This window comes from Nelusetta ayraudi, unplaced genomic scaffold, assembly GCF_046127955.1.
Source record: "Nelusetta ayraudi isolate G7.1 ecotype Tasmania unplaced genomic scaffold, CSIRO-AGI_Nayr_v1 ptg000048l, whole genome shotgun sequence".
Taxonomy (NCBI): domain Eukaryota; kingdom Metazoa; phylum Chordata; class Actinopteri; order Tetraodontiformes; family Monacanthidae; genus Nelusetta; species Nelusetta ayraudi.
In genome coordinates, this window is record NW_027466098.1 from 9,644,954 (window position 1) to 9,666,396 (window position 21,443).

At 44.1% G+C, this 21,443-nt stretch overlaps 4 protein-coding genes across 6 annotated transcripts; 2 read left to right on the forward strand and 2 right to left on the reverse strand.

The window, feature by feature from the left end:
• The first annotated feature begins 18 nt into the window (after positions 1 to 18).
• Positions 19 to 9,556, forward strand: gfm1 (G elongation factor, mitochondrial 1). Its single transcript, XM_076036182.1, has 18 exons — positions 19 to 206; positions 342 to 494; positions 807 to 939; positions 1,289 to 1,493; positions 2,048 to 2,164; positions 2,299 to 2,449; positions 2,777 to 2,931; positions 3,034 to 3,118; positions 3,217 to 3,354; positions 3,651 to 3,752; positions 3,841 to 3,897; positions 3,981 to 4,118; positions 4,346 to 4,428; positions 7,575 to 7,737; positions 7,830 to 7,974; positions 8,063 to 8,223; positions 8,865 to 8,918; positions 9,099 to 9,556. Exons 1-18 carry the CDS (start codon positions 132 to 134, stop codon positions 9,228 to 9,230), a joined length of 2,247 nt encoding a protein of 748 aa, XP_075892297.1. The 5' UTR covers positions 19 to 131; the 3' UTR covers positions 9,231 to 9,556.
• On the reverse strand, positions 4,650 to 9,826 carry lxn (latexin). 3 transcript variants are annotated; one of them, XM_076036186.1, is made up of 7 exons: positions 9,600 to 9,826; positions 6,577 to 6,753; positions 6,418 to 6,480; positions 5,795 to 5,966; positions 5,540 to 5,676; positions 5,124 to 5,186; positions 4,650 to 5,006 (listed from the first exon to the last, which is right to left on the reverse strand). In XM_076036186.1, exons 1-7 carry the CDS (start codon positions 9,747 to 9,749, stop codon positions 4,893 to 4,895), a joined length of 876 nt encoding a protein of 291 aa, XP_075892301.1. In that variant the 5' UTR covers positions 9,750 to 9,826; the 3' UTR covers positions 4,650 to 4,892. The 3 variants fall into 3 exon arrangements, with proteins under 3 accessions (XP_075892301.1, XP_075892303.1, XP_075892302.1); XM_076036188.1 differs by lacking the exon at positions 9,600 to 9,826 and adding an exon at positions 7,018 to 7,121; XM_076036187.1 differs by lacking the exon at positions 9,600 to 9,826 and adding an exon at positions 6,990 to 7,107.
• A 1,162-nt stretch (positions 9,827 to 10,988) lies between these two features.
• On the reverse strand, positions 10,989 to 21,307 carry neu4 (sialidase 4). Its single transcript, XM_076035745.1, has 12 exons — positions 21,073 to 21,307; positions 20,599 to 20,693; positions 19,545 to 19,622; positions 19,374 to 19,456; positions 19,154 to 19,290; positions 19,015 to 19,069; positions 18,310 to 18,517; positions 16,783 to 16,845; positions 16,564 to 16,668; positions 13,185 to 13,469; positions 12,790 to 13,045; positions 10,989 to 12,090 (listed from the first exon to the last, which is right to left on the reverse strand). The coding sequence occupies exons 1-12, from the start codon at positions 21,239 to 21,241 to the stop codon at positions 11,093 to 11,095; spliced, it is 2,532 nt and encodes an 843-aa protein (XP_075891860.1). The 5' UTR covers positions 21,242 to 21,307; the 3' UTR covers positions 10,989 to 11,092.
• Positions 14,974 to 17,401, forward strand: wdr53 (WD repeat domain 53). The gene is made up of 3 exons (XM_076036185.1): positions 14,974 to 15,085; positions 15,854 to 16,348; positions 16,516 to 17,401. The coding sequence occupies exons 2-3, from the start codon at positions 15,860 to 15,862 to the stop codon at positions 17,209 to 17,211; spliced, it is 1,185 nt and encodes a 394-aa protein (XP_075892300.1). The 5' UTR covers positions 14,974 to 15,085; positions 15,854 to 15,859; the 3' UTR covers positions 17,212 to 17,401.
• Positions 21,308 to 21,443: the final 136 nt, after the last annotated feature.

Sequence of the window (21,443 nt, forward strand, 5' to 3'; positions counted from 1 at the left end):
TAGGCTTCCGTAGATGCGGAAGTAGCGTTAAATAATCAGTACAGCAGCTCCCCGGCGTGACATTCACCGGGTCGTCAAGACCAGGGTCGTTCAAAACCAGAAAAACGACCACCCTGTGCCCTGTCGTCAAAATGAGGCTCTTTAATGCCGGTCTGTCTATTGGGAAAACGCATTTTCTATCAACAGGAAGCGTGACAATTAAAAAGGTAACATTAGGTAATCTGGAGGGGTGCAGCTAACCAAGCTGTTAAGAAGCACCAGAACCTCAACGAGGATGTTCCGCGCTCTCTGTTTGTTGCATTTTACTATAGGTTAACACTCTGCCGTGTACCATCTTTCAGGTTCTGATAAACAGCTGTCGGACATGCTCCTCTGGTGTCGTTCCCAACGAGAGGATCCGAAACATCGGAATCTCAGCCCACATTGACTCGGGGAAGACCACCCTGACGGAGCGCGTTCTGTATTACACAGGCAGGATAGCGGAAATCCACGAGGTGGCCTCCTAAGCCCTTCATTTATTATTGATCTGTATAGCACGAATCGTGCTTTTAATATAACACAAAGTGCTCTTTACTCGTACTGTTAATTGGTTGTCCAAAAACGTTTTTTTCACTACTGTAAGTGACACAGTACAAAGCTGCCTCTCTATGCATTTTAAGTCCCAACTTCCATTGATCTATGACATTGAGATGATATCTATGATATGATATCTTATTACAGACAAGTAACTAGAGATTAAATATTACCTGCACTGTTGTCCTTGGTGGGGTTCTAAAAACATTTTCTCTCTGTTGTATGGGTTTCAGGTAAAGGGGAAAGATGGTGTTGGTGCCACTATGGACTCTATGGAGCTCGAGAGACAAAGGGGCATCACCATCCAGTCGGCTGCTACATACACCATGTGGAAGAATAACAACATCAACATCATTGACACACCAGGTACTGAAATATACTTAAATTAGTCTTTATTCCCTGTTTGCCTCTGAAATGTATATATAAACAAAACAGCATGCCCCCTAATCTTCAACAAGAGGTCTTTTTAAACTCAGGTAAGGTCCAAGATGAAAACTTATGATGACATCTAAGTGCCGTTAGTTCTCATCTCTGTGTCTACCTGTCATTTGTTCCTGTTTACTGGCACAGGAACAGCTGCAATAACACTTTGAAATGCCAAAAGTGCGGAACGCCTTAGCCCGCTTGTGAACTGGCAGGGCTGATGCAAATCTTACATACAAACACCGAGTTATTTATTTTTCCCCAAATGTCACTGTCCTCTTCCGACCTCCAGGCCACGTGGACTTTACCATTGAGGTGGAGCGAGCATTGCGAGTGTTGGACGGCGCTGTGCTGGTGCTGTGCTCTGTGGGAGGAGTCCAGTGTCAGACCATGACAGTTAACAGGCAGATGAAGCGCTACAATGTCCCCTTTCTCACGTTCATCAACAAACTGGACCGGATGGGTGCCAACCCCTACCGAGCCCTGCAGCAAATGAGGTACGGTGCCGCGAAGCACACGCATAACGAGACAACGTACACACCTAAACTAGTGTTTTTCAACCTTTTTTGAGCCACACCATGTTTTTTAACTTTGAAAAAAATCCCGTGGCACACCAGCAACCAAAAATATTATAAAATGACACTTTTTTAGCCTAATAATGAAATATAGTTAAGTTAATTAAGTGAAAATGTATCATTTTTCACTGCACACATGACATGTCACGCTCACGGTACACTAGCGTGGCGCTGCACAGAGGTTGAAAAACACTGACCTAAACAATAGAGATGTGGATCTAGAATTAAAACAAAGTTTACGAGATTAAGTTGGTGGTTTTAAACAAGAGCATAATTAAACCTACATGTATTTTATTTTCTCACAAATACAGTAATTCAGATGTACAAAGAAAACTCTGTAATAAACCAAACTCACAGCCTATTTTAACACACAGGGAGTAACTGAATTTTGGTGTTGCTCCTCAAAGCTGTAAATAGCAGTAACCAATGCAGTAACCACACTCCTGTGTTCATCCATCATACTTTGATTTATCCAGAACTAAACTGAACCACAATGCAGCGTTTGTAAACATCCCCATGGGCCTGGAGGGGAACATGCGCGGCATCATTGACCTAATAGAAGAGCGAAGCATGTATTTTGAAGGACCATTTGGGTAAGGATGTCATGTGACTTCACAATAAACAATTTCTGATCTGAATATATATTTTTTTCATTTAGAATCTGTTGGTTTCAAAGCATTTCTAAACATTGGAGGTGTGCAGACTTATTCTTTTCCTGTCTCTGCAGTCAAAACGTCCGCCTTGACGAGATACCCGCAGATTTTCGTGCTGAGGCTGCAGAAAGGAGGCAAGAGCTGGTGGAGTGTGTCGCTAATGCAGATGAACTCCTGGGTGAAATGTTCCTGGAAGAGAAGATTCCAACCACTGCTGATCTGAAGGTTTGTAAAGAAAGACAGAATCTCTCCTTCTTTCAAGAATTCTGGCTTTAAGTGCACGTCAACTCTTAAATGTACTCTTCTGCTTTCACAACAGTCTTTGCTTCTTTTTCATCACTCTAACTTCTCTGTCCTTTAGTGCAATGGTGCAATGCCACAAAGCCAGCCTAGTCATGACCTTGATAGATAAAAAAAAAAAATACTTATATTTTTTTTTTTATCAACATTTTTGAAACAATGTAGATTCCCTCCAATGAACGCAGCTGAAAAACAAGATCATTATGTTTTAATTCTTCAAATTTAAATTTTTCTGATGTGTTTTCTTTCCAGGCTGCAGTCCGCAGGGCCACTGTGCAGCGACTTTTCTCACCAGTGTTGGTAGGAACAGCGCTGAAGAACAAAGGTGTGCAGCCTCTTCTGGACGCTGTCCTGGATTATCTGCCAAACCCAAGTGAAGTCCAAAACTATGCCATACTTAATGACGAGTGAGTGTGGAGCTTCCTTGTCTCAATTTTCGGGCCATTTCCATTTTTTCTGATGGCAAAAGTGACCTGAAATCTGCTTTGTTGTGACTGCGATCGTTTCAGAGACGTCAGTGAAACATCCAAGATTGAGATGGACAATACAAGAGACTCCACACACCCCTACGTTGGGCTGGCCTTCAAACTAGAGGTGACATCAGATTTCTTGTGCATATACCTCCAATTTTGTTTTAATAGAACACGTTTCATGCTGTCTTTTTGTTTGTTTGTTTGTTTTTTGTCAAACAGGCTGGGAGGTTTGGCCAGCTGACGTATATTCGGGTGTACCAGGGCTGCCTGAAGAAGGGGGAGTACATCTACAACACGCGCACGGGCAAAAAGGTCCGGGTGCAGAGGCTGGTGCGTCTCCACGCTGACCAGATGGAGGTGAGAAGAAGCCAGCTACGTCTGGAGGCCGTCAGAGGTCACATTTTTCCATCAGCGGTTCGCAGTGCAAACGTCAGATGACTCGTCGGAATGATTAGGTTCCTCTTTTGGAAGTGTGCAGATAATAAGCGTTTCTGTCCCCTTGCAACAGCAGAGGCAACTTCCCTCAGTGTGTTAAAACTTTACATTTTTTAAACATTAAATTTAAAACAAAGCAAAATGCAAATTAAAAAAATGTCAGTTTAAAATATAACCCTGTCATTTGCTTGATTCCCTTGATGCCTTTTCTTTTCCAGGATGTAGATGAAGTTTATGCAGGAGACATTTGTGCTTTGTTTGGGATCGACTGTGCTAGCGGAGACACTTTCACATCTAAAACCAGCGCAAACCTCTCCATGGTGAGAAAACAGATTTTCGGCTTTGTTATGGAAATCACCTTTTCTATGTCTTCCAAAATAAAAAAAAAACCTGCTGCTTTTTCTACAGGAGTCTATTCATGTCCCAGAGCCTGTCATCTCCATGTCAATGAAGCCAGCCAACAAGGTAAAAAAACAAAACACGGTAACTCTCAGTAAGCAGAACATCTTATCTTTATCTAACCGTCCGTCTCCTTTCCCCCCTTGCAGAATGACATGGATAAATTCTCCAAAGGCATCAACCGTTTCACCCGTGAAGATCCGACATTTAGAGTGCATTTCGACACAGAGAGCAAAGAAACCATCATCTCAGGGATGGGCGAACTGCATCTAGAAATCTACTCCCAGGTACATTGTGTTTGTTTGTTTTTTTTTTGTTTTTTTTGCATTGCCTTTTTTTTTTAATGACCTGACAAGTTTGCTTTTTTTTTTGTAAATTATTGCGTGACACTTAGACATGGCCACTTGAACCAATAGGATTTAATCCATACGGAAGCCATCAAACTATGCAGTGCATTTATCACAACATTTGGAAAGTGTCCTTCTTTTACATCTGTTTGGCTTGTTGTTTTCAGAGGATGGAGAGGGAATATAATTGTCCATGTGTGATGGGAAAACCCAAAGTGGCTTTCAGAGAAACTGTCACCAATCCGGTAACGTGAGTACTAGCACACAGACACACACACTCGCATGTGTGCGCACTGCCTAATCCAAGCCCTGCCTCTCATCACAGTGTGCCTAACCTTAACCGAAGCTCACTTCATGTCTTGCCTCTAAATGCGAGTCTTAATGCCAAAGTTGAACATTAGACCCAGCCACTGTGTCCTCACTTTGTTGGTTAAAAAAAAAGCAAGAAATTAGAAGAATGTGACACACACAATCTGTACAAACAGTTTATTTTGGCTAAAATACAAATGCTACAAAAAAGGAGCACAATGCTCACCAGTGATACAGTGACATTGATCGTAATATATTTTGTGTAGTTAATGCTAAAAGCAGCGTAGCACAGTATAACCTTGGATTATGTCCTGCACTGTCCCAGCAAACGTGTGTTTTTTGCAGTAACTGGATAAGTGATGTGAGCATCGAGCTGCAGTAGCAGTGTTAAAGAACGTCAGTCGTTCAGTTTGCACTTTGAGGTGGTTGATGGTTGTGATAGGGAAGTTGTTCCATTTGTAGCACTTTAACTCCCTCTGCAGGAGACCAGGTGAACAGCAGTTTCCAGTGAAGGATTTCCTGAAAACAATAACACGGGATATGATAGAGGCAGGGAAATAAGTCCGTGTACATGAACTGGATTGTTGTGAGTTGCTGTTTTCCGAAAAAAAACAAAAACAAAGTGTGTTCCACTACCTGGGACACCATGTCGTGCAGCAGCACATGAGAGTCGAACTTCAGCTGGTCATTCTCACTGGGCTGAAATGGAAAGAGGAAGCTAATTAAGCAATCTTGAAATAGATCCTTTCCATACACATATTCTACAGAACTCCTACTCATTGCAGTTTCATTTCAAACATAACTTGCAGCAACGGAAAATTTGCTTTGACTTTTGGCTGTGGGAGGATGAGCAGGACACAAACATAACCTGACTAATGTTGAGTTCAGGCTTTATGAGGGATTAAACAAAATGCTTTAAATGTTTTTTCTTAGTGACTGATTCAGGGTTGTGCAACATAAATGATAAAATCTAATCCTTATGAAATACCTTTATGAAAGCTCAAACAGTCGCGTATCTGCACGAAGAGTGAGCACCAGCTGAGGCAACCTACCAGCTGGGTGATGTTGGCCACCTGAGCCATGTTGTACAGGGTGTCTTCAGTGGATTCGTTCAGCATAATGAAGCTGGAGGCCACGGTGGCCAAGTGCCACAGCGGCGTCATACCGGGGTCGATGCGTCCGTGGCTGTCTGTCATTTAGAAAGTCATCAAGGTGTCACGGACTTCGTTAAGCAATGTCCGGCGTCGTCGACTGCGTAACAATGTGTGCTTTGCAGCAACAGGATAGGCGGCTTCTGCTCAGCTCACCGGGTAGATTCTCAGCCGACACGCTGCCGTTGGTCTTGCACTGCTGGTAAAAGGCTTCCTCCTGAGGCAGTGCGTCGACTTTAAGGAGCTCCTCACACGAGGCTTGCACCTGGGCCGAGCGCCGCTCCCCGCTCCGGTCGAACAGAACCCCTGCAGAGCAGTTCCCTGTGGTCTGGGTTTTTTTTTTTTCATTTGTAAAGAGACACCAGAAGGGTTTCAAATAAGTCGGTGGGGAAAACGGCAGCTCTGACGAAAGCAGAGGTGCAGCCTGAGTGTTTGACTGGCATGTGAGTCACAGCCTTCTCCATCTGTCACTTCGCCACACCTGTGCACTGTAAGCCAAGGATTATTCATCTTTAAACAAGATGGATTTAGCTAAACAATGAACACATTTTGAAGTGCGCATTTGGAAAGTTGGTTAAACAGTGAACACATGATTAAATCAATGCATTTTGCATTGATTTTAATTTTTGGTTAAAAATCCATCAGTTTAGGTGCTTTGTCCGTATCAGTAACTCTGCAAACTGCCTCGTTATTTGTTTTGTTGTTGTTGTAGTTTATTAAAATTCAGTTAACCCACTGATTACAATCAATTCTAAATGTAATAAAAAGCTCATTCTTACATTGCTGATAATCTCCTGAGCTTCCACCTCAAGTTGATAATTTCTACTGGAATTGTCCACATCCTGAAAGGAAAAAGGAAAACCCACCAGTTTAGTTCTGACCTCCCAACTTTTCATTGTAAATTAGAACACTTTCATTGGCGTCAGCCAACAACAGACCTGTGCGTTAGCGCTGTGGACCCGGTGCAGCCCAAACAGCCTGCATGGGGATCCGTAGCGCGTGTTGAGGTAGTGCTGCACCACTTTGGCTGCCCTCTGAGCGGGGTAGTAATTGGGGTTGAGCTCTCCAGTCGCCATCACAAGCTCCTCGGGTTCCTCTTTCTCCAAAGCTGGCGACTGAAAGCACAGAGATAGAGCAGACAGTGTCAGGGGGAGGAACTTCCTGTCACGGGACGGGCGGGACAGCCAACTCCTGTGGGACTTTGACCCTTGGGTGTCACTTAGTTATGGCTTAGAATTGTTGTCTTTTTTCCCAAGGAAAATAAGTAGAAATCCAAGAAGTGAAGAAGAAACTGGAGGTCAACTTGTGCGAAAATGGTTGATATTATTATTATCAAGCAAATTAAACTGACCTTCCAGAGGAATGCAGACACTCCCCACCTGTTAACTTAGCAAATAGGGGCATGTAGCAGTCCGACATTCAGGTGCTCCACTTCACCAGGCACTCATGCGAATGGAAACTTACTTCCTGCTTCCTCTGACACTGGCGCTCTTAGGACTGCCCTTCCCCCTACTTTTAAAGAGACAGTCATCCATTGTGACGCTCTCCCTTCCTCTCAATGGCAACAGCTTCAGGCAGAAAATATCCTTGATTCTTTGTATATTCTGTGGTACTAGTACATGCTTTGTAGTTCAGATGGTATAGACAGTAAAAAGTAACGAATAATCCTATGGAAAAAAAATAACTTTAGTTATAAGTTATTATAAGTTATTTTTTTTTCTGTGTTGAAGTTAGTGGGATTTCCCAGAGAAGTCACTATAACATGGCTAAAATAATCTTATTGGATCAATTGCTATTGCATACATTAACCTACCAAAATATAGTTCACAAGAGGGAGCAATAAATATACTTGTTGCTACTTTAGATCAAATTAGACTAAGCAGAGTGCTTGTAATCATTGTTGATTAAAGAAAAAAAAAAAACCTCCTTCCTGCAGGTTTGACTTCACTCACAAGAAGCAGTCGGGAGGATCTGGCCAGTACGGTAAAGTCACAGGTGTCCTTGAGCCTCTTGAGCCAGAGCATTACACCAAGCTGGAGTTTGAAGACCAGACCGTTGGAACCAACGTCCCCAAGCAGTTTATACCGGCCGTTGAAAAGGTTTGCCTCCCCTGCTCCAGTTAACGCCACGACGTGAAAGCTGCTGTCCTGGGTTCATCACCATGCGTCCTTCTCTTTCTCTCCCGCCGCAGGGCTTCAGGGACGCCTGCGAGAAGGGACCCCTGAGCGGTCACAAGATCTCGGGGGTGCGATTCGTCCTGGAGGACGGCGCCAACCACATGGTCGATTCCAATGAAATCTCCTTCATCCGAGCAGGAGAGGGCGCTCTCAAACAAGGTGCGCTTCCGATCTCGCGTCCTCCGTTCAGGGCTGTTCAAACAACGTCATGTTGACGCTCGTGCCGTTGTCGCCTCCCCCCCTTCAGCGATGGAGCAGGCCAACAGCACCATCCTGGAGCCGGTCATGTCTGTGGAGATCGTGGCACCCCAGGAGTTCCAGGGGGTGGTGATCGCCGGGGTGAACCGCCGGCACGGTGTCATCACAGGGCAGGACGGAGCCGAGGGCTACTTCACTCTCTACGCTGATGTGAGGCCAGCTTCTACTTGATTCCATCCAGAATGTGTTGAGAATTTTTGAGCCCGTTGGCTCCTCTTGTTTACACGGCCTGCGTTTCCATGACCCCTAGAATTGCGCAAAAACCTAAATATCGCAATAAAAAACTGGCAATGGAAACAGCTAAACTTCGAAAAACCTCTCAAATATCGCTAGAAGGTTTTGACGCTCTCGTGAGGAGGCTTTTCAGACGTATCGATATGGAGGTCATGGAAAAGTTTTCCGCATTTACACGTCACCGTACGTGACGTACGGGGTCACAGGACCAGTTCACTTCAAGTGAAAATGGCAATGTTTGGACGGAGGAGGAGACGGAATGTTTTTTACCAGTAATCAAAAGAGAAAAATATAACAACCATTCTTGACAGCAAAAAAAAACATTGAAATGCCGATTTATAGAATTTATAGAAAGGGAAATGATAGAGAAGGTCTTCCTCAAAGTGAGGTCTCGCGGGAAGAGATTTTATGAGAATTACGCCTTTTGCGCGTCACACTGTTTAATGGAAACACCTGCAATTGTACTTTGATGAAATTTTTGAAATATCACTTTTATTTTGCGAAAAATTGTAATGGAAATGCAGCTTCTAATTTGATCTCACCGCTTGTCTCTACAGATTCCACTGAACGACATGTTTGGCTACTCCACAGAACTGCGATCCTGCACGGAGGTGAGTTCAACCCTTGAACAGAGTTTTTTTCATTATTCCCGACATGACGACGTCTCCCAGCGAGCGCTGTGCTGTTTCTGCTGGCCGGCCAAACTTGACTGTCTCTATCGTGGAGAGATTAAACACACACACGCGCCGATACCTCCTTATTTTTAACTTCCCCGACCGTCGTGTCTGTAGGGAAAAGGGGAGTACACCATGGACTACAGCAGATACCAGCCCTGCCTGCCGGCCACACAGGAGGACCTCGTCCACAAGTATATGGAGGCAACAGGGCAGCTGCCCGCTAAAAAGAACAAGTGGAAGAGCTGAAAGGTGCCGCACCCACCCAGCTTTTTGAAATGTCTAACTGTGACATTCGTCCCCCCCCCCCCCCCCGTCTTCCCATCCATCCTTGTTGTCCTTGATGTTACTGATCTTAAAAATTTTACTATTGTTGAAGTTAGAACTATTTTGTCTCCCAAACGAAACATATTTATTATCATGATTTGAAATCCCACTGACACCCACTGGCTCTGCAGCTGGATGTTGGTTGAGCTTGGTTTGGAGAGCTCAGTTTTGACTTGAACACTGGCTTTTGTACTGTGTACAAAAAAGGTCTTGACATAATAAATATTGCAATAAAACATAATAATTTACTTAACTGTGTTTGTTTTTTTTGCATTTAAAAAAAAGTCTTACCTCTTCAAAAAAATGTGCCTCCCCCGCTGTGTCCGGGACGCCGCTGGAAGGATTGGACCCCAAGTGGATCTCAGGCATCATTGTCACGCTGGGGCTCCCACTCGCCCCAGTTTGAAAAGCCACAAGAATAACAACAAGTGCCAAACTCATTGTATTGCACTGCAAAGTACAGGTGCTAGTCAAAAGAAGATGCTGCTGGCGAGAGTGCAGCCTGCTAAATAAGCCTCTTGCTAGGAAAAAAAAAAAAAAGTTGTGTAACAGAGGAAGGGGGGAGGAGAGCAAAGAGACTATCCAGATTCTTCCTGTTTATGCCATTTCCTCCTAAACAAACAAACTGCTCCGTTTTTATCGGTTTCTGTTCCTTGAACGTGCTCTAAAGCCGTCTGCAAAAAATGATGTATGAAGAGTTTGATGAGAAGTGATGTGGTAAACAGCTGAGGTCCATTAGCGCGTGATTAGATCAAATCTGTTGGGAGAACATGTTGGCAAGCAAGTGTATGTCAACAAAGGATCAAATCTGCACATAGTTTTGTAACCTCCAGAGGGCAGCTGGTCAACTGTGGTAATGAAAAGACAGAGTGATAGAAATTTAGATTTTGGATTTTTTTTTTTATGAGTTTAAAGATTTTGTCAAACAATTTAAAGTTCCTTCTTAAAACGTCGCCGCAGTCAAAGATATAATACAAGTTTGATTTGGTCTACTTTATTTCCTACAAATAAAAGAGCTAATTTAGTTTTCTAACTTGTGCTCCAGTATATCAATTTGTATAAATGCCCTCCAAATCTGGAGTTCCAAGTATTGCATTTCTTCGTCGGTTTTTGGGATTTTTTCCCCCAGCGGTTTCATTTTTAAAATCTTTTACTGGTAACTGGGAATACCTAAGGAGGGCATTAAATGATGCAATTGCACACAAATTCGACAGAATGATCCTCTGGTGTTTACTGAACATCCGTCTCACTGTGTCAATCTGCAGTCAAGGTTAAGGGACCCTCCTGCTGCTGCCGCACAGCCAAGCTCTTTTACCAACCAGAATGTAAAGAAAAGTGAATAGGAGGAGAGTTATAGTTATAAGTATCATATCAAGATGTTCCCTTCATATGCCTTTTTGGATCTCCTGTAAAGGCAGAAGACAGTTTCCTGGTGTTCTTTATTCTAAGTGAGTGATATATTTCAATATACTTAAAACTACCACTTGGCAAAGTCTTTCTATTGCCTACTTGTAAGTATTGCCTACTTGCCATTACAAGGTCTGTTGTGGCATGAGGGGGCTCCACCAGGCACATAGCACCATCAGAATCTAGTCAAATCGAAAAGACAAATTGCACAGGGGGTCACAATAAAGACACCTCTTCAAGAACACCTCAGAGTACCTTGTCCAAAGTGAGAAGTAGAGTCAGAATAACTTTATTAAATCTTAACATTTGTTCCATTAAAGTGGACACTCAGATAATACAATAGAAAGAAGCATAAACTCAATATTGAACCAGAAAATTTAACACAGAGCACATATCTCAGTCAACTTGCTCTTCTTCCTCGTCTTCATCGAGTGGAGCATCTGTCCGCTACGAGCATCTCGACTCCTCGAACTGCCTCCTGGTCTCGTCTCAGACCCTCGACTCTGCTTTCTTCTGCTTGCACAGTCGTTACTTTCCTGCTGAGGCAGATTGTCAATGAGCTCATAGAGAGTGAAAATGCAGAAGCAGATTTCGTCGTAGGCCGTTTTGGAGCCGCACTCAAACAGGCAGGCAAAGGCCACAGCCGGCGGTGAACCTGGCGAAGCGGCGGGCAGTTCTAAATAGGCGAGGTCCGAGTACCCGCTGGGGCCCTCGTAGATCACCCAGGGGCCACGCCAGCTGTCTGGATCACGAGGGAACAAGCTGAGGAACACTCCCAGGTCCTTGCGTGCGGTTGTCCATGTTGGATGGGAGTATACTACCCAGGTAGGGGTGAGGAAGTTGGGCGGGGCGCTGTGATTAAGTGAAGGACTAGCGCCGGTGTTTGCAGAGGGCAGGTGGCTGTGATCCGAGAAGCCGAGAGAAGACGTCCAGTGCCTGCAGCGATGTTTAGGGCGATGGCCGAGAGAATGCAACGGTGCAGGAAATCCCACCACGCTACCGTGGCAACCGTTGTGAGGCTCCACCAACCGCTGCACCAGCTGGCCGTCCTGGAACGCTGCTCCGTCATCGAGACTGAGGGCCTGCACCCTGTATCCGAGAGTGCTGCGCGCGTTGAGATACAAGACATTAGTCCCATCCTCCTCGTCCACGGACACCATCTGACACTCCACGCTCTCCGGCCCCGGCACCGCCTCGCCGAAGCGCCAGGTCCGCCCGTGGTCATCACTGTGGAAGCAGAAGGCGTGTGGGGAGGTCTGGCAGAGCTGTCCGAAGCACTCTTTGCAGTCAATGTGGTACGCGTAGGCAGGAATCAGCAGACGGCCGGACTTGAGCTGGATGCCGTGACCTGGGCCCAAAGCGAAGGTGGCCCATTCTGCAAGCAGAGAAGGAAGGGGTCAACCTGGCAGGCCAGCTGGCAACTGTAACTGTGGAATCCATTCATATCCACGATCTAACTGACCGCTTGTATTCAAAATAACTATTGAACAATCGAGCAGTACACGTTATTTTTTTTTCATTTTTTGTTTAGTTTTTATACTGTATTGTGAAAAACATTCTTCAAGAAATATATCACTACTCTATCACATTCAAAGTGGACAAATCCTCATCATTTAACTGCTGAGCAGTGTTTTTGGGATTCCTCCATAAAAGTAATCCAACTACTGATTACTCGTTACTTGATAAAGTAATTATGACATAACTACCAGTTTCGCCACAGTGATCCCGTTACATTACACTGTCATTAAAAAAGTAGTTTAATTACAGTAGTGGATTACTTAGTAATAGATTACTCGCCAACACTGCTGCTGAGAGACTTCCTATTGCTGTGAGGAGTCACAAAGTCACAATAGACATTGGTCCTGCTACCTCAACATTAGCCACAATGCCTCACAGCTTTCACTAAATTCTTGTCATCTCACGCACAGCTTCTGATCAGTCTGTTTGTCGGTGAGCCATTCAGTCAAGTTGTGACATGCCATTTACAGACAGCTCACTCGTATGGCAAGAAAGAACATTAAAGACACTAAGAACTCTTCAGTTTTTTTTAAAGAAAAGATGGAGCACACAGGACCTTTGATGGTGTCTCCAATGACCTTCTTGGTGAGGTCCGTCACAGGACTCCAGGTGGCGCCATCATCGGTACTGCAGGTGTAGCAGAGCCGAGTCACATTCTTGCCCGTCACCAGCTGGTAGGACTCTGAAGTGTGACCCAGGACAGCGATGAAGAAGAGGAACAGAGTACCGGTGAATTCATCATACACAGGGCAAGGGTTCATGGACCGGTGGCCTGGCAGGAAGGCACTGGCCAGAACGCGCATGTCATCCCACTGGAAGAAAAGATAAAAACTGTGAGTGAATGCACTACCGGCATCCGTTGGAACAAAAATAATCTCAAATTGAAAGGCTAATATTTCTTTTGCGACCTTTCATGTTTCTCAAGTCCGGGCGACGCGCGGACACACTGACCTCGACATAGTTCCTGTAAAAAGTTCCTTTCCTCATGACCAGCAGATGAGCCTCTGAGTCTGATGGGCTGAGTCTCTCCTCACAGAAGGCCAGGAAGCATCTGGAACGGGATAGGAAGAGCAGCCCAGGGATGCGGTAGGTCACTCCGCTTGGCTCTTTGCGGAAGAGTACGGTCCTCGCTGGGAAGTATGGGGACCTCATACCCTCTGGTGTGCGTCTGTTTCCAGGAAAGTCTTCTGTGGAGAATTGACACTCGACCTCAGTCGCAATAAATTGCTTCTTATTCTAGTTTAGATTTCTAACAACAACATCAACACTAGGCACATTTTGAACTGTGCTGATATAACTGATATATTTTGAGACATGGACATGTTCTGTATATTAAACACATCAATACTGATGGTATTTCATGACACGATACAGTAACAGAATGTGGTATAATTCACCAAATTGTGCAAAAATTAATGTTTAATTATTTTAATTATTTTATTTTATTTAAAGCCATTTGCTAATTTAGCTTTTATCCCCTGATGGATATTGCATACTAGTAAATGTATCGATGTCAGTCTGCCTTTACAAAAGGAATTTCTACCGTAACAACCTTGAAACATAACATTAGTCTAAAAGTTAGGGGGAAAATACAACAGTGAAATGACAGCAAGCTTTATGACGCATAATATCTTCAGAGCAACATAGATATAAATGAAGGTGTCTACTCAGAAGTTACACTGTGACTGTTTTTCCTGCGGGGAATTAAAAAGTGCACCGAATGAAAGAAATGCAAAGATTAATGCAATGTTGGAAAATCTATTTTGGCATTAAACGAAATCAAGTTAGCAAAGAATTTCCAGCGGTTAAAGTATTTGAGTGAGTATAATCCAATCATATTCACGTTTCATTTTTTTATGGCATTACTGCTGTCATAATATCTAGTATTACCATGAAATTTAAACCCCCTGTGAATAAATTCCATACCTGACTGAATTCTCTGCATGACAACCCGACTTTCAGTTACAGTTAAGGCACCTAAGAATTAAGTAATGCTTCTTTGCAACAGAGAAGGACTTGTCAAGTTGTCAGGAAACTCTGAGACAGTTTAGCAACTCTAGACTCACACCTACCACATCCCTCTACTTGCTGAAACCTTAAATGTGAGATGTCTCAACAAGAGGAAGTAGCATTTTGCACCAATAAGGCACAGAGACAAAAGATAAACTGCAGGTTACTTACATCCAAAGTCTTGTGGGAGACCTGCAGTGCTTCAAGGTCAGGTAGGTTGTGATGTCGGAGTGTGGATCTGAAAACTATGGCCTCCTCTGTTCCCCTTTCAGAGCAGTGTTACCCCCATTGTTCACTGACCCAGAAATGGACCACACTCATCAGATCTACAGCTTTGAATGAATCAGCAGAGAGCATCCATTGTGGAAATGAAGGCCGGCCAGGGGGACCTGCTGAACAGTGATATAATGATCTGCCTCCCCTGTGCTCTGGGTGCTTGTTCGCCTTTTTCTGCAGGTGGTGAACGAGCGCTTCTGTAGGCCTGCGTCATGTCCTACTCTGTAGAAAATTATGTAATAACCCATATATGAAGCACATGGCTTGTGCAGTTTTACTAATGACAAATTATTCTTACGAATAACAATCATATATCAGTGCTCAACACAATACAGTACAAGTTAATTTGATACATTTAATATGCTTCACATTTCAATTTTTGAGGTTTTTCATTAATAATTTTATCTTTACATTTAATGTTATATAATATTAAAGACGTAAACTGTTTTCACAGGATTTACCTAGTTAACGAGAAAAATGGACAATAAGTCCTGGTCTCACGTCATCATTAGGCGACTCAGATCCACATGGTAGGCTGCAGCTGAGATCTCCGGACACTTCAGAAGGTAGTTTGAACTCTGTTTTATCCAAATATTTAAGAGTGACGCTTTTGTTTCAACTATATTTGTATGTCAACAAATAAAGAACTCCATGTGTGTTAACGAAGCGACGCGGTTCACTGAACGGGACATCGGTAAACATTAACTCATACACGTTAGCTCTCGAAGTTAGCATATTCAGCGATAGCTCAACATCAAAATAGACGAGACTCATCTCGTGTTTATTACGTGTTAATTGTCTCAGTTGGTTTTAAACTAATTTAACTAAATATTGTCGTGGGAGGTAGATTCTGCTTGAGATTAAAAAATAAAAAATAAAAAATAAAAATCGAAACGGCGATGACGACATGTTTACATTGATATATTTGGGCTTAAAGGCACCACTTGTGCTAGTAAGTCTAATTATTCTGAACAGCATACCTCAATTATTAAATACAAATTTTAAAATATCTATATATGTCAGTTAAACACATTCGAAAAATGCTGCATTATTTGTCAGCAAAAAAAACTTTCCCCAAAAGACTTTATTTCAATTGTACTGTATTGTAATGGTTGCCAAAGCCACAACCATTCTGGCATACAGAACTACCGTGCTTGCCGAAAGTAATTTTTTGTGGCTCCAAAGTTCTGACTTAATTGAATTTAGACGAGTAAACCATGTGCTAATGATGGCTTGAATTGTTTGGATACGTTCTTCAATATCAAATGTTAACATTGCTTAAAACAAAACAAAACAAATTCATTTTGTTTCTTTTCTTTTAAACTTATTGTCAGGTCACCATGGCCAAACAGTGGTCAGGGGGCCACTCAACATCCATACTGTGTGTTGGAGCGTCTCCAGGCCCCGAAGGTCTCCTCGCTTCAGGCTCAGAGGGTGGAGAAGTTACAGTGTGGAGCCAGGATGGAACCATCGTGGGCCGTCTCATTTTACCTGGTGAAGACGACAGCACCAGTGTCGTGTTTTCACCCGCAGCTCCAGGCCACCTCTTTGTCTCTCACGGAGACAAGGTCAGCGTGGTGGACCCGCGAAACCTGAAGGGTCCCATTGAAGCGTTTGAAGGTGCAGGGGAGGAAGAGATCAACGCTTTGGCTCTGAACGAGACGGGTTCGGCCCTGGCGGTGGCGGATGACTCGGGGGCCGTGCGGGTACTGGAACTACCCACTGGAAAAGCATGCCGGACTCTTCGTAGACACACAAACATCTGCTCGTCTGTGGCCTTCAGGCCTCACAGGCCCAACAACCTTTTGTCTGCTGGACTCGACATGCAGGTAAAGAAGAATTTAATAATCCCATATTACTCCCATCAATCTGAACTCTAGTAGAGCCTTTATAATATTTATCCAGCATACATGTGTCCTTTTAACTTCCTGATGAAACAAGATGTTGTCATCAGACTGTGAAATGACCATAATAACTATTGAAATGTGTCTTTAAGGTGATGCTTTGGGGGCTGCAGAAGACCCGCCCTCTATGGATCTCTAACCTGCAGGATGCAGCGGAGGAAGAAGACGACCATCAGCAGCGTCCTGGGCAGCTCTTCAACCCCCCGCTGGCCCACTGCCTGTCTGTGGCCAGCTGCGGAAATATTCTGGGATGCGCGGCAGAAGACGGATGCGTCCATTTGATGCGGATTGGCGCTGGCTCAAAACTGGAACAGCAGGGGGCAGTCAAGGCGCACAGTCAGGGAGCCTCGCAAGCTCACTTTCTCAGCTTTTTGCCACACCCCTACTGGCTCGTCACTGGAGGGAACGACGGTCAGGTGGCCCTTTGGGACCTCAGCAAGCACCCGGTGGTGTGTCCAGAGGCAAAGGCCAAAAGTCGAGAGGCCGCACGTCATCGCCGGAAGGGCAAAGCCAAGGTTAAGCGAAAAGAAAAGCTGCAAGACAAGACGAAGGGTCAGTCTGAACTCGGAGCAGAGAGGGAAGGTGCTGAGGAGGAGGAGGAGGAGGAGGAGAAGGAAGAGGCAGGAGGTTCGGAGGATGTGAAGGAGGAGAAGTTCGGGCCTAAACTGTGCATCAGTCACGGGGACAAAGTGAACTGGTTGTGTCCCACTGTGCTGAAAGGAGAGCCCAGTGTGGTGGTTGCAGACCAGAGCTCCAGTCTGTCGGTCCACGCGCTGCCTCACATATAGCGTATGTGTTGTGGCCCATGTGTGTTTCCTACTTCTTTGAAGTTTTACACACCCCTCTGTGATAAGCTGTAAACTTTAATTGATTTGAACAAAGTCTGAACGCTGGGCAGAACCACTAAAAAGGAAATCTTTGAAGAGTGCTGCTGTGTCATAAAATTTTATTAAATCAGAAGTGTAAAGTTTGCTTGAACTTGCTTTTCTGTTCTGTTTTTAAGCCCAGAATCTAAATGAATCTTAATACATTCATGTACTTTATATGGCCTCAATATACTTTGTGGCCTATAAAATTGCCACATTATACTAAACAAATTGTAAATTTACGTGATTATATTTTTTGTAAAGAAAGATGCATTTTATTTCAAACCTATGTTCAAAACATAAAGCAAGCAGAAAGCCCCTCTCAGGTTGTAACATTTCAAACATGACACATTTTATCTACAAGGTAATTATTAACCCTGTTCGGTTTCTTTAAATTACAGGATAATAAATACCCAATAGATATCTCCTCTGTCCGGTTAATGGGGCTTGCCATTTGTGCCGTCATTCCGCAACAAAAACAGGTCATAAAGAAATGAAACATTTATCGACCAGAACCTTCACACACATACATTCAATGAAATGAAATGAACAACCAGACAATGGCACAGGGCTGAAAGCTAAATTCATTTACTTGAAAACAGACCAAATTAGAGCAAACCTGTAGATTTGACTTCCATCAGTTAAATCGGCTGACGGTGAACTGTTGTAATTAACCAAAAAAACCAAACATTTCAAACACGTTTCTTCACAAACCAAACCAAGCACTTCGAATCAGATGTTCACAGTAAGATTCACACTAAATAGGCACGCAGTTTCTCAGCACAGTTGAGCAACTTAACAGGCTGCTATATCACAGTCTTTTTGGTGTATTTAGATTGGTTATGCATCAAACATTCATCCACCTGTAATGTCATTTTGGATTATGAGAGTCCATCTGGTGCGGACCGTTTGACGGGCTGCACCTGTCAAACGTGTCCGTTCCTCCTTTGATCAGCGAGGCGGCTGTAGACGCTCGTTAGACGTCTTTGAGGCAAACTCTGCATAAAGAAGCCCAGGTTACAGCTTGGCCAGGATCTTCTCAAGGCTCTCTAGGTCTGCCTCGCCGTCTTCGCCCTTGCTGCCACGGGCGCTGCACTCGACAAACTCCACCTTGACGTGCAGCTGGCTGAACTCGAAGTCCTTGCCTTTCTTTCCCAGGTACGCGCTGCCGCCGACTGAGCCGTCCTGAGAGCTCAGGGCTGCGGAGCGGGTCACCCGTAAAGTGTTCCTGCAGGGAAACAGGCAGGTAGGAGTGTCAGGTACATGGTGGTTTGAACACCTGTGAGGCCGCTTTCAGACTGCCAGCCAAAATCCAAATTTGAATCAGATTCGCCTGCAGTCTGAACGCAGCATAAGGGCACCACTGATGACATATATGAGGGGAAATTGTGCTCCTACACCCAAACACGAAATGGTCTAAAGTGGTATAAACGGATGGTGACTTAAGAAAAAAAAAAAGATTGCAAAATTCTTTGAAAAAATATTTTGGGTAACAACATGGGAGCAACATGACCTTTTTCAATTCATTTCACTGCAAGTTTTGCAGGGGAGCAGGCAAAAAGTGACAAAATCCATCTGTATAGCTTTACACTGCTGTCTCCTGAGTAGTATGCACACAGCTGCATGTAATCAGACACTATAATATAGAGGCAGACACAATAAAATATTCATTCTCGTTAGCCATGGAAACAGCTGAAGTAGAACTGTGCATTGCAACTGACTTACAATTCCTTTTCCAGCTGCTGTTGGATCAATTTAGCCGATTTTGCCATTGTAATGTCTGTAAAACATAACACGAGTTAGTGGAAATGTATACTGAAAAGAGAGGCAACGGGTGGATTCCCCAGCAGAGAGGCTGTCGCACCTTGTTTGTTACACGCAACAATGAGGGCCGGGGCATTCCTGCAGATCACAGTGTCGGTCAACAGCACGTACAGGAACTCCGCCACGTCTCTCACCTCCTTCTGAAAGATGGCGCTGTCCACTACAAAGACAATTGCTCTGAAGAGAGAAAGCGAGACGTCAGCACATCACCTCTACCAGGCAGTGCGTTCGCGTTAGAGGAGAGGCCCTCGGGCTCTCACCTGGCGGCTGATTTGAACTTCTCCAGGTACTGAGGACGAAGACCGTCGTGTCCGGGGAGGTCTATCAGGGTCCAGGTGCTGCCCTGAGCAGAGGATGCGGGAGGAGTGACGCTGTTGCGCACGCACCGCAGAAGGAAACCACAACAAGCAGACTGCAAGCTTCTAACTCACCCGGTCGTTTTTCGCTCTGTAGGGAGCGCTACTGTCAGTGATGGAGGTCTGCGTGCGCTTGAACTTCCCCGACAGCAGCTGCCAAACACCAGAAAGACATCGTCATCATCATCAAGTAATCTATTACTGAGTAATCCACGACTGTAATTAAACTACTTTGAGTAACAGAGTAATGTAACGGGAATACTGTGGCAAAAAAAATGTTAATTATATCATAATTACTGTATCAAGTAACGATTCTATTGTACTTTTCTGAAATATGTTGCAAGCTAAAAATGTCTTATCATCCACAAAATGTCTGAAATTTAGAAAAACAACCGAAACAACAATGTCGCAGATTGATGATGCAGCCCGTGCATGCAACGTCAGTGATATGTGACGACGCACCAAAACAAGCATGGCGGCGGCAAAAAACAAAACAAAAAAACAAAACAGCGATTGCGTCTGACAGCTGCAAATACAAACATTATTTTGAGTATAAATCAAAGAATATTGTTGTTCGTTGTACGTAATGTGCAGGAAACAAGACATTCTCAACTTCGGAAATATCCACGTCGAACCTCATAAATTGTTGAAAGCCATGTTTACAAGTGAGTCAGCAGCAGTACTCTGCACAGTAGAGATCTTTTAACTACTCTGCTTCTAATTATTTTAGCAATATGGGCTGTGCAAAAGGCACCAGTGCTGTACATGAGTTTGTTCTGTGAAATGTGCAGTTTGTGTTTGTTCACATTCATTCATGTTGAGGACAGAGGCAATATTCGGAATTTCAAAATTTGCACTTTAATAAAGTTCATTCCAAAGCACTGAGCAACTGTTACTTTATCTTAAAAAACAAAACTAAACTAAATTAATTCGTAATTGATTACTTATGAAACAAAGTAGATAAAGAAGCAATTAGACTACTTTTCAAAGGAGTAATCAGTAGTTAAACTACTTTTATGGAGTAATCCCAACAACACTCATCATCAGCATTATCATCATCAAGTCAGCCGGACAGCCCGAGACTGTCAACGCGCGGGCCGCTAATGACGTTTGATCGAACTCAACTCACCCGGCTGAAGAGGAGGGTTTTCCCTGAGTCACACAGTCCGACCAGCAGCACAGCACTTCTGACTGTTTTGCTTGAGAGAAAATACTTTAGAAACACTGAGGAGGTAAATAAAAAAAGAGAGGTTAAGTTGCCACGTGGTTGGAAATCTTAAGTTTAAAAAAAACAAAAACAAAATAGTCAATCCGCAGCAGGCGGAAGGAAGCGGCGCAGTGGGCGGCTGATGACGATGCTTTAGCTTATTTTTGCCTTTAGCCAAGCATGCTAATTCGCCTACGAGCCACGAGTGGAAGCATGGCATGACGTTCACTAAAATACTGTGTTACGAGTCCGACATTAGGCGCCGGAGAAACACCTTACACCGCCGCAGTGCCAGACCTTGAAGCACGCTGTACTAGCAGTGCTCGCCCGTAGTAGCGTTGCTTGTCACAGCATGCTAAAGCTAATGCTATTAAGAAGCCTTCTTTGAATTCTTACCACAGGTAATGACAACGACAGCCAGCGCCACGATAACACCGATCAGGAAAATGGGGTCCTGGTCTTCCAGCTGCTGGCGCACAGACTCGATGTATGGTTCAAAAAGGTTTTCCGCATTTTCCACGTCGGCTTTTTCACCCATGTTGCTCCCTGTGCCAACTGCCTCCATCTGCCTACTTACGAGTCAGAGGAAGTGGGACACGTCTGCTCCTGCAAGCCCGCTTGCACTTCGGCTTTAACCGCCAGCAGGGAGCGCTGTTGACCAGGAACACTCCTTCAGCGTTCATCTCTCTTCTTTCCGAATCAACCGAAATCGGAAACCGTTGGTTTGACTTTCATTTTCTTTCAAATCAGTAACAATTATGAACTGA